The sequence below is a fragment of the Mirounga leonina genome, unplaced genomic scaffold, assembly GCF_011800145.1.
Source record: "Mirounga leonina isolate KUSES-001 unplaced genomic scaffold, KU_Mleo_1.0 Mir_200, whole genome shotgun sequence".
Taxonomy (NCBI): Eukaryota; Metazoa; Chordata; class Mammalia; order Carnivora; family Phocidae; genus Mirounga; species Mirounga leonina.
In genome coordinates this window covers 3,551,430-3,564,689 of record NW_023270503.1, presented here as the reverse complement: position 1 = coordinate 3,564,689, position 13,260 = coordinate 3,551,430, and the positions used below count along the sequence as shown (strand labels likewise).

At 37.5% G+C, this 13,260-nt stretch overlaps 1 protein-coding gene and 1 pseudogene across 5 annotated transcripts in view; one reads left to right on the top strand and one right to left on the bottom strand.

Annotated features, from left to right (window-relative positions):
• NSRP1 (nuclear speckle splicing regulatory protein 1) overlaps nt 1-13,260 on the top strand; it is a 55,703-nt gene continuing 42,443 nt past the window's right edge. The window contains exons 1-2 of one of the 4 annotated variants that reach the window (XM_035027653.1): nt 1-76; nt 1,267-1,360. In XM_035027653.1, coding sequence (XP_034883544.1) covers nt 57-76; nt 1,267-1,360 — 114 coding nt within the window. In that variant the 5' untranslated portion in view covers nt 1-56. The other 3 variants (XM_035027655.1, XM_035027654.1, XM_035027652.1) reach the window with 3 other exon arrangements.
• LOC118025251 lies at nt 9,507-10,324 on the bottom strand (annotated as a pseudogene). Its single transcript, XR_004683265.1, has one exon. The product of XR_004683265.1 is annotated as a nascent polypeptide-associated complex subunit alpha-like (transcript).

Sequence of the window (13,260 nt, the reverse complement as noted above, 5' to 3'; positions counted from 1 at the left end):
GCGTCTGCGTCGGCGTCACGTCGGCGTCGGCCACGTTCAGCGGAGACGGGAGCAAGATGGCGATTCCGGGCAGGCAGTGAGTGATCCGGGAGTTAGGGTCAGGCTGGGAATGGAAAATTACGGCGACTTTGTCTTTGGCCGAGGAGTAAAAGTGCGCTGGAAGTGAAGGGGCTTGTGTCGTCAGGGATAGAGACGGGGAAAAGCGAGAGATCCTGAGGAACATATTCCCCTCCCCCACACATTTTCCAGGATGGAAGCCCGAAGTTTGAGGGAGAAACTTGTGAGGAAATAAAGGAAGTTAGGCTGAGGGGCAGAGAGCGAGACTTTTCTATTTTCCAAAAGCTCGGTCTGAGGCCCCTCAGTCTTGCTTCCTACCCCGCGCTTGAGTTTCTCCCTGGTTGGATGCTTTCATGGGCAATGAGAAGAGAGACAATTCCTGGCTTCCTTAGGGGGCCTTGTTCTTGGCTGCTCAAGTCCTGATTCCCGCCCTCCCTTCTTGTTTTAGGAATGTTGTGCTGAGAAGCCACAGAAAAGGGTAGGCATATAGGGAATTGGGGTATACATTGCCGCAAGAGAGGCAAATGTTGTGTGTTCTTGGAAGTTTTACCTTCGGTGTGTAATCTTTACTTCCCGTGATCTCGGCATTTTAAAGGCCAAAACGTAAGAAACCAAATGCGTTGGGTCTGATGATGGTTCTCTGAGATGCTCCAAGACAGAGCACATGAGCTCAAGAGGGTGTAATGGGTATTTGTCCCATGGCTACTTGGATTTCTCAGTTAATGTGTCTTATAAAAATTTTTCGTGGGTGACATAATCCAGTAACTTATTCAAAACTATGTAAGTACCCAGTAGGGACAAAGAAAAAATAGCTATTTTCTTGTTCGACCACACGGATAATTTAGAGTGTTTTCTAATTTTTAGTGGGCACAAACTGAGCTTTCCACTAACATGTTCTTTCTAAAACATTACTATTATTATTTCACCATCCAGAACATTTCTGAAGTCTTCAGTTACTTCTTTGACTAAAATGGTGTTTGAGTTTGGCCCTTGCCTGCAAATAATTGCTTAAAAGTAATACTTATAAAATCTTAATGGACATTAGAATTTTGAGATCGCTGAAAAGCAGAAACAATGTTTGTTGTGTGTTCATAAGCTATATGACATGTTTTGACTTGGTAGCTTCATCTGGAAGAGGTAGTGAATGTATTATTTTTTAACATTTAAATATAATGGTGTAATTTCTATTTCAAAAAAAAAAAAATGCAGGTATGGGCTTATTTTGCCAAAGAAAGCACAGCAGTTGCACCCTGTTTTGCAAAAACCATCAGTGTTTGGGAATGATTCTGATGATGATGATGAGGTAAGGGAACCTATGTTTTTCTATTGCATTGTTGGAAATATTTTTTAAATTGAACTTGTGAATTTGATGTCTTTGCTTGCCTTAGTTATTTGTCATTACAGTGTTATCTGGAGTATATTATAATTTACAGAATTATCAAAAGGAGTATTTAAAGAAAGATTTCTCACTGATTTTTTTTTTCTTCCTAAGGGGTACGTGGGTAATCTAAGATTTTTTTTTTGAAGTTGTGAATTTCAGTTATTTCTAAGCAGTTATACAAAGTTGTTTTAGATAGCTAACACTGATGTGACAAAATTGTTAGTGTAAAGATCCCTGAAAATGAGCTATTAAGATGTCACCAATTGCCTAGAAATTTTTATTAGCAAAGTAGTTTCTTCTAAGACTACTTTTGTGGTTATTAATTGTCTGCTAAATGTAATTGCTTATAATTATGGTAGTGCTTGAATTTACCATTGATAGTACTACAATAATATCTAATATGAATATTTTCTATTTTAGCAGCCAAAACAATGTTTTCCTGTGAAACATAGGGAATTGGGGTATACATTGCCGCAAGAGAGACAAATGTGTGTTCTTGGAAATTTTACCTTAAGCAGAAACAACCCCAAATGTATGCTTATCTAATACTTGAGTAATTTTCTGTATTTCTAAAAGAGTTTTGCATCTGTTAATCTGGTACTTCCTTTGTTCTGGAAGAAAGATAGCTTCTCTTTCAGTTTTTACTAATTTTCTAATGGCATACGTAGGTAATGGAACATATTTGATACTTCTTTGCTTTTTGCTTTCCTTCTTTTGAAGAAATTGGCTCCAGATGCAGTCTACATCCCTGTATTGTGCCCCAGACCACTATCACGTTATGATTTTGATTTGCATTTCCCCAGTGGCCAGTGATGTTGGCCATTTATGTGTCATCTTTGGAGAAATGTCTATTCATTTGCCTGTTTTAAAATCAGATTATTTGTCCTTTTACAAGTTGTAAAATTTCTTTATATATTCTAGATACAAGTCCCTTATTAGATATAATTTGTAAATATTTTCTCCCATTCTGTGCGTTGTCTTTACTTTCTTGATAATATCCTTTGAAGCACAAAAATTCAATTTTGAGAAAGTCTGTTTTTTTTTTCATAGGTTACTACGCTTTGGTGTCTTACCTAAGAAACCACTGCTTAATCCAGTGTCACAAAGATTTGCGCCTGCGTTGTAGTTTTACCTCTTAAATTTAGGTCTGTGATCCATTTTGAGTTAATTTTTGTATAGGGTATGAGGTAGGGGTCCTACTTTATTATTTGCATAGGGATATCCAGTTGTCCCAACATCCCATTTGTTGAAGACTATTCTCCATTGAACTGACAGCACCCTCGTCATTTGTTTTAAATACAAATATTTATTTTTTTAAAATCACCTACCGCGGACATGCTTATTCTGTAGTTTCATATCCTGGCATCCCATGTAATAACAAAGCGAAATATTTGAGAAGGATGGGTGTACACAAGTGAACTAGAAAGTTTACACACATTATTGCTCTTTCTTTTCCATTGTGAAATGAGGCTGGTGGACAGTGGATACACTAGAGCTAGAAAACCTAGGGCTAGGCCATTTTGCTTTTTCTTCCTTCCGTCTCTCCCTCCTTCCCTCCCTCCCTCCCTTCCTTCCTTCTCCCCTTCTTTTACATACAGGGACTTTAATGCAGAGAATTGGCTACATAAGTAATAGAAGACTTAAGAAGCCAAAAAGAGGATGGTGAAGCAGCCCAGAGATCAGCAGTAGTAAGAGCAAGTTAGTGATAAATGGAGGGATACAGGTAGGATATAGGTCCTGGTGGCCAAGGGATAGGGTTACCTGGGAACTAGTCTTCCAGATGGAGCTGAAGGCACTGGAAACATTAATGTCTTAAGTAGGTAGAGAAAAAGGCAGAGAGGAATACTTTTATTCCCTTTCTCCCACCTTCCAGTAGATCATCTTTGTTTTCCACTGGTAGAGCTTAGCCAGAAGCCAACTGACAAGAAAGCTGCAGCTTAGTTCTTAATGAACAAAACCGTTTTTTAGTATAGTATAACGTCTTACCAATAAAAAGATCAGTCTGATGAATTCCAGCTTATTTTCATACTGAGAAGTAAATTCTTTAGTTAGGTATATTTAAATATTTGAGGTTTGAATACAAAACCTCTTATTTAAAAATTAACAATTTAAGCAACAATAAAATTATCGCTGCTTTGGAAAATATAGAGAAAGATATTTTATGGTTCACTTCCTAAAGAGGGCATTATATAACAGGAGAAGAGCTGCTACAAAGCAAATCCATTGTTATTTACAGCAGTTCAGAAGCATTTAAGAACCCAAATTTAAGATTAGACTTTCCTTCCAGTGGTCCAGCAGATGGGGCCCTAGCAAATGAATTCAATTTTAATATGTGCTTATTTTTTATTTTTTTTATTCTTATGTTAATCCCCATACATTACATCATTAGTTTTAGATGTAGTGTTCCATGATTCATTGTTTGTGCATAACACCCAGTGCTCCATGCAGAATGTGCCCTCCTCAGTACCCACCACCAGGCTAACCCATCCTCCCACCCCCCTCCTTTAATATGTGCTTATATTGAGAGTAAGTTTAAAAGTGGGAAAGTGGTATTTAAATAGTTCCTCTTTTAAAAATTATCAGAACTTGGGCGCCTGGGTGGCTCAGTTGGTTAAGCGACTGCCTTCGGCTCAGATCATGATCCTGGAGTCCCAGGATCGAGTCCCGCATCGGGCTCCCTGCTCAGCGAGGAGCCTGCTTCTCCCTCTGACCCTCCCCCCTCTCATGTACTCTCTCATTCTCACTCTCTCAAATGAATAAATAAATCTTTAAAAAAAAATTATCAGAACTTATTAGAAATAATTAGTTTTGGGGCACCTGGGTGGCTCAGGTCATGATCCTGGGGTCCTGGGATCGAGCCCCACATCAGGCTCCCTGCTCGGCCGGAAGCCTGCTTCTCCCTCTCCCACTCCCCCTGCTTGTGCTCCTGCTCTCTCTGTCAAATAAATAAATAAAATCTTTTTTTTTTTTTTTTTAAGATTTTATTTATTTGACAGAGACACAGCGAGAGAGGGAACACAAGCAGGGAGAGTGGGAGAGGGAGAAGCAGGCTTCCCGCCGAGCAGGGAGCCCAATGCGGGGCTCAAGCCCAGGACTCCGGGATCATGACCTGAGCCGAAGGCAGACGCTTAACGACTGAGCCACCCAGGCACCCTAATAAATGAAATCTTTTAAAAAAGAAAAAGAAATAGTTTGTTCAAAGGTAGAGGAGATGGGAGTTTTTACCCTATATGAGTAAGAGGTTTATATTGTATCCAAATGCTGCTGTCTAATCATAACTGTTTGAGTGGTTTTGCTATGATAGTAATGTGTTTATTCCATTTTTTCCAGTGTATCCTCTTTCAGTCTCATTGCCACCACCCTCATTACTTAGATTATTTTAATAGCTTTGTAACTAGTTTCCTTATCATCTGTCCTGTTAAATTAATTTGAAATAATGTTGACAAGATTGATACTTTTCAAGCACAGTTCTATTCACTTGTAACTCCCTTGCTTTTGAACCTAATTGTATTTAAAATCCAAATTGCTAGTCCTGACATTGAAAGCCTTCACTATGCTTTGGCTTCAAAATGCTTATTAGCATTTTTTCCTAACTGTGCTCCTCTGTGCAGAGTGTAGTTTTTTGCAACTCAGCTTTTCATCACACTAGAAGTCTCCCCATTCTTCAAAACCCATTGCAGAAGCTGCTTCCTTCATTTTCCCCAGTGGAAGCAATCTCATCCTTTTTCTGTCACTCTCCTTTCCTTAGCACTTAGCTTTTTATACCTTGTGTTGTAAGTTATTTTCATACACGTCTTGTCACTGTACTAGAGTATGAGCTCCATGAGTTAGGATCTGGATATCTCTGCTGATACGTGTACTACGAGTAAAATTAGTATTTACTTGGGTGTTTTAGTTGTCTGTATTGTAAAGAGCCAGGTAATAGATGTTTGGGCTTTGCAGGCCAACTATTGAACTTTGCTCTCACGGTGTGAAAGCCTCCTTTAGACAATATGTAAATGAATGAGCATGACTAATTAATGTATTCTAATAAAACTTCATTTACAAAAAGAGAGGGGGCTAGATTTGGCTGTAACTTGCTGACCCCTGGTCTACACAGTTCTCAGAAGTACTTGTGATAATCAGTAGTGTTTCACAAATGTTACAAGATGGTCAGTGACTAAAATAGATGTTGCGTGACAGGTTAAACAAGGAACTTCCTTTTAGATAGTTCTCACTACTAAATGCTTGCTCATTTTGCAGAGCACAGTGACTTTTCCCTTTAATTGTGGCAATTGAAATGCTTATTTCTAGACAGTATTCTTGTAAGATCCTATTTTGCCCAGTAATTCATAATGCTATGAAGAAGTATGATCAATACAACCTGAAAGTTGATGCAGTTTTGTGTGTTTATCCAAAAGCAACAATTTTCAGGTTGGATAAAGATACAGGACTCTTTGATCTCTTCACAGAAGTATTAAATTAAACTAGATAGCAAATGTTTATTAACTTAGTTTTTCATGAATGTATCAAAAATGTCAGAAAATGGTAGATGATAATAAATTGCACTTTGAGTCTCTCAGAAGCCATGGTATAGTCCTTTTATAGGTTAAGCATTCATTTTCGTAAGATGTAAAGCATTTATAAAAACACGAATACTCAGAAAAATGAGGAAAACACATTTATAGACAAATATAGAAGAAATAGAAATATCTGATAGACCTTAAAGATATTTCATCATAGTGTATTTAAGAAATGTAAATTAGGCCAACAGTGAGCTGCCATTTTTACTATATTAGCGAACACTTTTAGAAAATGGTAATGGCAAGGTTTTGGTGAAATGGGCGCTCACACTTGTGTTAGTGTAAATTGATGCCCCTTTTTGGAACGTGGTTTTGCAATTTGTATCAATCCTTTAAAAGTTAAGTGTATTGGGGCGCCTGGGTGGCTCAGTTGGTTAAGCGACTGCCTTCGGCTCGGGTCATGATCCCGGAGTCCCGGGATTGAGTCCCGCATCGGGCTCCCTGCTCAGCAGGGAGTCTGCTTCTCCCTCTGACCCTCCTCCCTCTCATGCTCTCTGTCTCTCATTCTCTCTCTCGCAAATAAATAAAAATCTTAAAAAAAAAAAAAAAAGTTAAGTGTATCAATCAAAGAATAACTGCCTGTATTTTCCCTTCTAAAATTCTCTCAAAATTAGCAGAAATTTGTATTAAAGATTTATAGGTATTCAAAAATCTTTGTTTATGAAAGCAAAAATTTAGAACCAGTCCAGCTTTCTACAATAAAAGTATGGCTAGGGGCGCCTGGGTGGCTCAGTTGTTAAGCGTCTGCCTTTGGTTCAGGTCATGATCCCAGGGTCCTGGGATCAACCCCGCATCAGGCTCCCTGCTCTGTGGGAAGCCTGCTTCTCCCTCTCCCACTCCCCCTGCTTGTGTTCCCTGTCTCGCTGTCTCTCTCTCTGTCAAAAAATAAATAAAATCTTGAAAAAAAAAAAGTATGGCTAAGTGTGGTGTGATATATGTACAAAATCGTTATAGATAAAATCAAAGGAAAAAAATGCATTTCAGAATATTAATGGTAGTTGTCTTTGTGTAGTGTACTAATGAATGGTTGTTTTTTACATATTTATGTGGTTTCCAAATTTTCCACAATAGTTTCATAATTGAAAAAATATATTTAAAAAAAATTAATGGTGAATTTGATAAGCATTTCCCATAAGTTACTTAGATTTTAAATCATGTTAAAATATAAAAGGAAATAATACATTTCATCTGATAGAAGGCATAATGAGACAGTGAGTATTAGAACTACTTAAAAGCATGAAGTAAAGTGAAATAAGCAGAATACAAAATTGAATATATATGGTTGTAGAAAGCTATACGTGCATATATAAATAGGAAAATAAATGAGGGGCACCTGGGTGACTCAGTCGGTTAAGCGTCTGCCTTCAGCTCAGGTCATGATCTCAGGGTCCTGGGATCAAGCCCCACATCATCGGGCTCCCTGCTCAGCAAGGAGTCTGCTTCACCCTCCCTCTGCCGCCTCCCCCCTGCTCATGCTCTGTCTCTCTCTCTCAAATAAATAAAATCTTTAAAAAAAAAAAAAAAAAGTAAAATAAATGAAACCCGTTATTTTTTTGAAAGACGGCATGTGGTTTTTTTTTATTTAAAAAAATCATACATATTATTATTGTAATTTCGAAGAACAGAAGGAAATGAGTGCTTTAAAAAAAGAATCCATAATTGTATATTCTTGGAGTTAGAAACATTAGTAACTGGGTTACATAGTACACTTTCAGTGCTTTCACTATTTTTCAATCTTTCTCCACTTTAATTCCAATTTTTCAAAAGCATTTTCTAGAAAAGTAGTCTTCATAGGTCTTTATGAAGAAACTAATCTTATTTTAGTTGAAAGCCGGTTTGGTTTGCTAATGGTAAGAAAAAGTTAAAATATTAATCTATCTCAACATAATAGTACATCTGAACTAATAAAGTTTCAATTGTGGTTTTTCATCAGTTATAATCATATAATTTTCTATTTCTCTAGTTATAGTCTGGTATAGCTAAAATGACAGTTTTATGTAAACATGACAAAGTATATTGTGTATGGAAATGGCAGGAAATTTATATTATTTTAATGATGACTAAGAATTTTTTACACTTTTCTCATACTACTAAAATGAATTCCTGGTAAATTCATGATACTGAATATATCTAGCAGCAATATAGGCAGTGAGGGATTTAAAGTAGTTGTGCAGTTTTGCTAAAAATGCATCCCTAGACTTGCTGTCTACAAGTGAAACAGAAGCATAAGAAAATGCAAGAGGACTGGGCGCCTGGGTGGCTCAGTCAATTAAGCATCTGCCTTTGGCTCAGGTCATGATTCCAGAGTCCTGGGATCAAGCCCCGTGTTGGGCTCCCTGCTTGGCAGGGAGCCTGCTTCTCCCTCTCCTCCCCACTTGTGCTGTCTCTCACTATCTCTATCACTATCTCTGTCTCTCTCAAATAAATAAATAAAATCTTAAAAAAGAAAATGCAAGAGGAGAGAAAAAGATAGCATTAAATGATGGCATTCTGTTAGCAGTGGGAGAGATGACAATTCTATTATTTATTTTTTAAGTAAGCTCTTCCCCCAATGTAGGCTTAGATCAAGAGTCCCTAGGTCAAGAGTCACATACTCTACTGACTGAGCCAGCCAGGTGCCCTGAGAATTTTCTGTTCTTATTTTATCTTCCGGTAGGATGGGAACATTAGAGAAGTAGCTGAGAGAACCCAGATGATGAAGATGAGATGGAGCAGGAATTTTTTTTATCTTTTTTAGGAAGGAAATGATGGTATTAATCATGAGTCCTTGTAGATGTGTAAAATTGATTTGTGAATCTATGTTTAAATCTATGCATTTTTAGCCAGATTTACTTCTGTTGGCACATGGGCGACTTTTTAAAAACCTTTGGTCTGAGATATAATGCATAAGCATTATTGTATTTTCTAACTTCAGAGTTTTTCGTTTTGTTTTATAATTTCTGTCTCTTTATTGGTATTCTGTTTGATGAGACATTGTTCTCAGACTTCAATTCTTTAGATGTGGTTTCCTTTATTCTTTGAACGCATTCTGTGTATGGATCATTCTTGTTTCTTTGCATGTATCTTAATTTTTGGTTGGGAACTGAAAATTTAAAATATTACAGTGTGGCAACTCTGGAAACCAGAGCCTTTCCTCTTTCCAGGGTTTATTGGTTTTTTGTTTTTGTTGTTGTTGTTGTTTGCTGTTTTTTGTTTTTGTTTTTGTTTTTTAAAGATTTTATTTATTTGAGAGAGCGAGAATGAGAGAGAGTACATGAGAGGGGGGAGGGTCAGAGGGAGAAGCAGGCTCCTCGCTGAGCAGGGAGCCCGATGCGGGACTCGATCCCGGGACTCCAGGATCATGACCTGAGCCGAAGGCAGTTGCTTAACCAACTGAGCCACCCAGGCGCCCTTGTTTTTGTTTTTTATGTAGTGACTTTTCTGAACTAATTCTTAAGGTTTATATATTTTTTGTTGTGTGTGGCCACTGAAGGCGTTGCTTGGTTAGCTTAGTGGTTAGCTAATGATTTTTTTTTTTCATCCAACAAGAAGCCATAACTTTATTAATGATAGAAACAGTACAAATTTCAAACCAAGCTGCAGTTATTCTTTTGAAACACCAAAAAAAGTCCTCGTTTTCAGATGGTTACATTGTTAATTCCATAATAGCATTTACAATATCATTACTGTTGTTCTTCAGGGCTCGGACTGCCTTTGCTCTTGACACATTTGCTTGTGACATGACCAATTCTATGTCCTTAACCTCTACACTGGTTTCATCAACTTCTTCTTCACTCTCCTCTTGTACAGTTGGAGTCTGTGTGTTTTCTTGAATGTTTGAGACAGCTTCACCTTGAACTTTGAATTTCTCAGCAGCTGCTAGTTGTGCTTGCTGAGATAAATCCTCGATCTTGGCTTCCGCAAAAACTATGTAGGTATCTGAAGCTGGGCTCTTGTAGACATCTGGTTTTGTGATGACAAAGACGATATTCTTAGATTTCCGGATAGTGACTCTTGTAACCCCTGTAACCTGTCAAAGACCCAGTTTGGACATAGCCTTCCGTGCCTTCTTTTCACTCCGGCTCTGTTTTGCTTTACTGACTGGTTCTTCATCGATTTCAGCGGCTACTGCCAGCTGGGCCTGTTGTGTGGTTGCCTGTGTGGAATCCTGTTCCTCAAGCTCTGGTACTGATTCATCACTGTCAGATTCTGTTCCAGACCCTGTCTCAGCCTGGGGCTGTGGCAACTCCTGCTCTGTAGCAGGGACGATTTCTGTGGCTTCACCAGGCATTTTGTGAGGGGAACGCGGAACCAAGATGGCGGCAGAAAGAGAGCGAGCGAGAGCGTGACCTGGTTAGCTAATGATTTGACAGAGATTTCTTTAAATACTTTTAACTAATAAGTCTCCAGTCTGCCCAGGGACTCTGTATGCATGTTGGGCCTGTCTACAGGATACCACCAGGCATTTTACAACTTTGCCTTAGCCTTCACTTCTTGTTTCTGCAGAGCCTCAGGGTCAGTTGTGAGAGCTAAGGACCTCCTCAGGTCTTTCCTGATCAGGCACAGATGTCTTTGTATGCATGTGGACTTCATGATCCCCCAGAATATGGGGGAGCTTTCAAAGCCCCCTATTGAACATCTTATTTCTCAATTCTTCTTCTTAAGCTTTTTGGTTAGCCTATTGTTTTCCCCAACTGTTAAAACTGTTATGCACTGCTGCAGGCAGCCCTGATGTTCAGCAATTGTCTATGATTGTTTTTGACAGACACCCCCAGGGAAGAGGCTGTTTTACTTTGGCGCTCTGTCAAGTCAAATAAAGGCAGCCCCGTGAGTGGTGTGTCTTCAGGGAACCACCAGACAGGTCCAATAATAATTCTCTGGGATAGGGGTTTTGAAGGATCTCTAACCCCATTCTGCCTTCTCTAGTGGCTGCTAGACTGCTGGTTTCTGCCGTGATTGTGGGCTGTTGTTTTTAGGCTACCGTGGCACTAGGGAGGGGATGATGGAAATAGGGAAAGTAAAATGTCACAGAGTTCTTACTGAGATTCAGCTGTTCTTGAATAAATGCTCCCTAGACTCTTTTAAGCCATTAGTTAATTTCCAGAGTTCTGAAAAAACTGATTCTGACATTTTTTGGCCAGTGTTAAAAAGAAAAGTTTTGTTGGTCCATACTCTGCCATTTTCAGTGACTTTCTAGGTTATCTTTTAAGCCTCTCCAAGTACATTTTTGCACACTTCAGAGAGTCATCTTACTGGTCTTAAAATCACTATTGACTTCCCATTGCTCTTGGGATGGAGACCAGAATCCTTAGTTTTGACCTGCAAAGTCATTCATTGTCTTGCTATTCTCTTCATCCTCTTTTCCACTATCCTACCCTATTTGATTCTTTAAAATTGCCTTGGGTTGGGTGGGATCCAGCCCCGCATCGTGTCTCTCTCTCAAATGAATGAATGAATAAATAAATAAAATAAATGCCTTAGGTCACGTAAGTGAATTTGAGTATCACCTTTAGGTACACGTAGAAAAAACTAGGAATTTTGATGGACTTGCATTGGTTTTATAGGTTAGCTTAGAAGAGAATTGATATTTTGATATTTTAGTCTTTTCATTTATGAAGATAGCATATGTCTTTATTTGTTCAGGTGTTTTATATATCCTTTAGTACAATTGGAAAATTTCTTTGATTAAGGTCACACGCATCTTTTATTAGATTTATGTAGGTATCTTATAGCCCTTGTTGTTACTGTGTAAGGGAATTTTTTGTGAGTTATTACTAGTACCTATGAGTGCTTCTGGTTTTTTTGTGGATTTAATTCTAGTTCCTATATAGATCTCATAGCTTGATGATTTCTTTTGAGTTTGTGTCTTTTTAGTTCTTTTCACTGATATTTCTTATTCTTCTGTGATTATGTGTGTGCGTGTTATTGCAGTCCATAGAAACTACAATATAGTGCTAAATAGAAAACAATGATGGAAACATTCTTGTTACACATCTGACTTTAATGGGAGTTGCTTATAAAGTTTTATAATTGTGATGTTTGAGCTGTAAGTTTTTGGTACTGTTTCTAGTTTACTAAGAATTTTTATTATAAATAAGTATTAAATTTTAATCTTTCTAGCATCGATTAACATGAATTTATTTTTTATTATTTCTCTAGTTTTTTGAAGTTAAGCCATCCTTATATTCCTAGAATATTTGATTTGTTTTTTAATCTGATTTGGTACACTCGGTAGTCTTTTTACCAGTGCTTTCCATTTCTGAGGTCTTTGGCTTAATTTCATTGTTGAGTAGTTTTTCAGCATATGCTCATAGGGGCATTGTTTCCTAAGTTCTTAATTATTAAGGAATAATTGCTTATTGCTTTTATCACCTAAGTATTTGAATGGGTGTACTATTTCTAGAATAACAATTTATTTCAAAACCCTGTAGACATTAGTCATTTTCCCTGATAATTGAATGTTCTTGTGAGGAAGTACAATACCGTATTTTTTTTTTTAAGTCTCTCTTCTAGATGACTTACTTTTTTACTGGCTTGGACAACTAGTGGGTATTTTCTTTTTATTCTTTAAGTTCAGTGTGTTTTGGTGCAGATTATTTTGAAATATTTTTTCCTGGAATGAATTGTCGCTTTTTATCTAAATACCTAATTTTTTCTTCATTTCACAGAAATTTGCTGTCATTGTATCAGAATACTTTTTCTGATCCATTTGCTAGGTTCTTTTGGGAGGATCATCTTTGTCTTTCATATTGTTGTGCAATTTATTCATTATTTCACTCAAATATTTAGTGATTCCTGTTCTGGGCCAGTGAAACAAAACAAAGCCATGCCCTGTGGCACTTACATTCTAGTGGGAGGAAGAGAGGTGATAAATAGTTAATCAGATAAGTAAATTACATGTTAATTTAGAAGGTGACAAGGACCAAGAAAAAATAAAGCCAGGTAGGATAAGAGAGTTAAACAGATATTTGGGGAAATGACTCAATTTTTGTCTTTTTTCTCTGAATTAACCATTATTATCTTAAACCTTTGTGAGTATTGCAGTTATGTCTTTCCTGTTTTTTGCTGTTTCTAATTTATTTATTATCTCTAATAATTGTTTCAGTCCTTAATAGGTTTTCTTAGCTCTGCAGTCTCCCTTTCCATCCCTTTTATTGTTTTATTATCTGACCATTAACTCATTTGATTTCATTTGTGGTCTTATTTTGAAGGAATTTGACAGGAAAGAGAGAGAAGAGATGGAGACGATAACTTGAAGGAATAATAGTGGAGTTGGTAGAA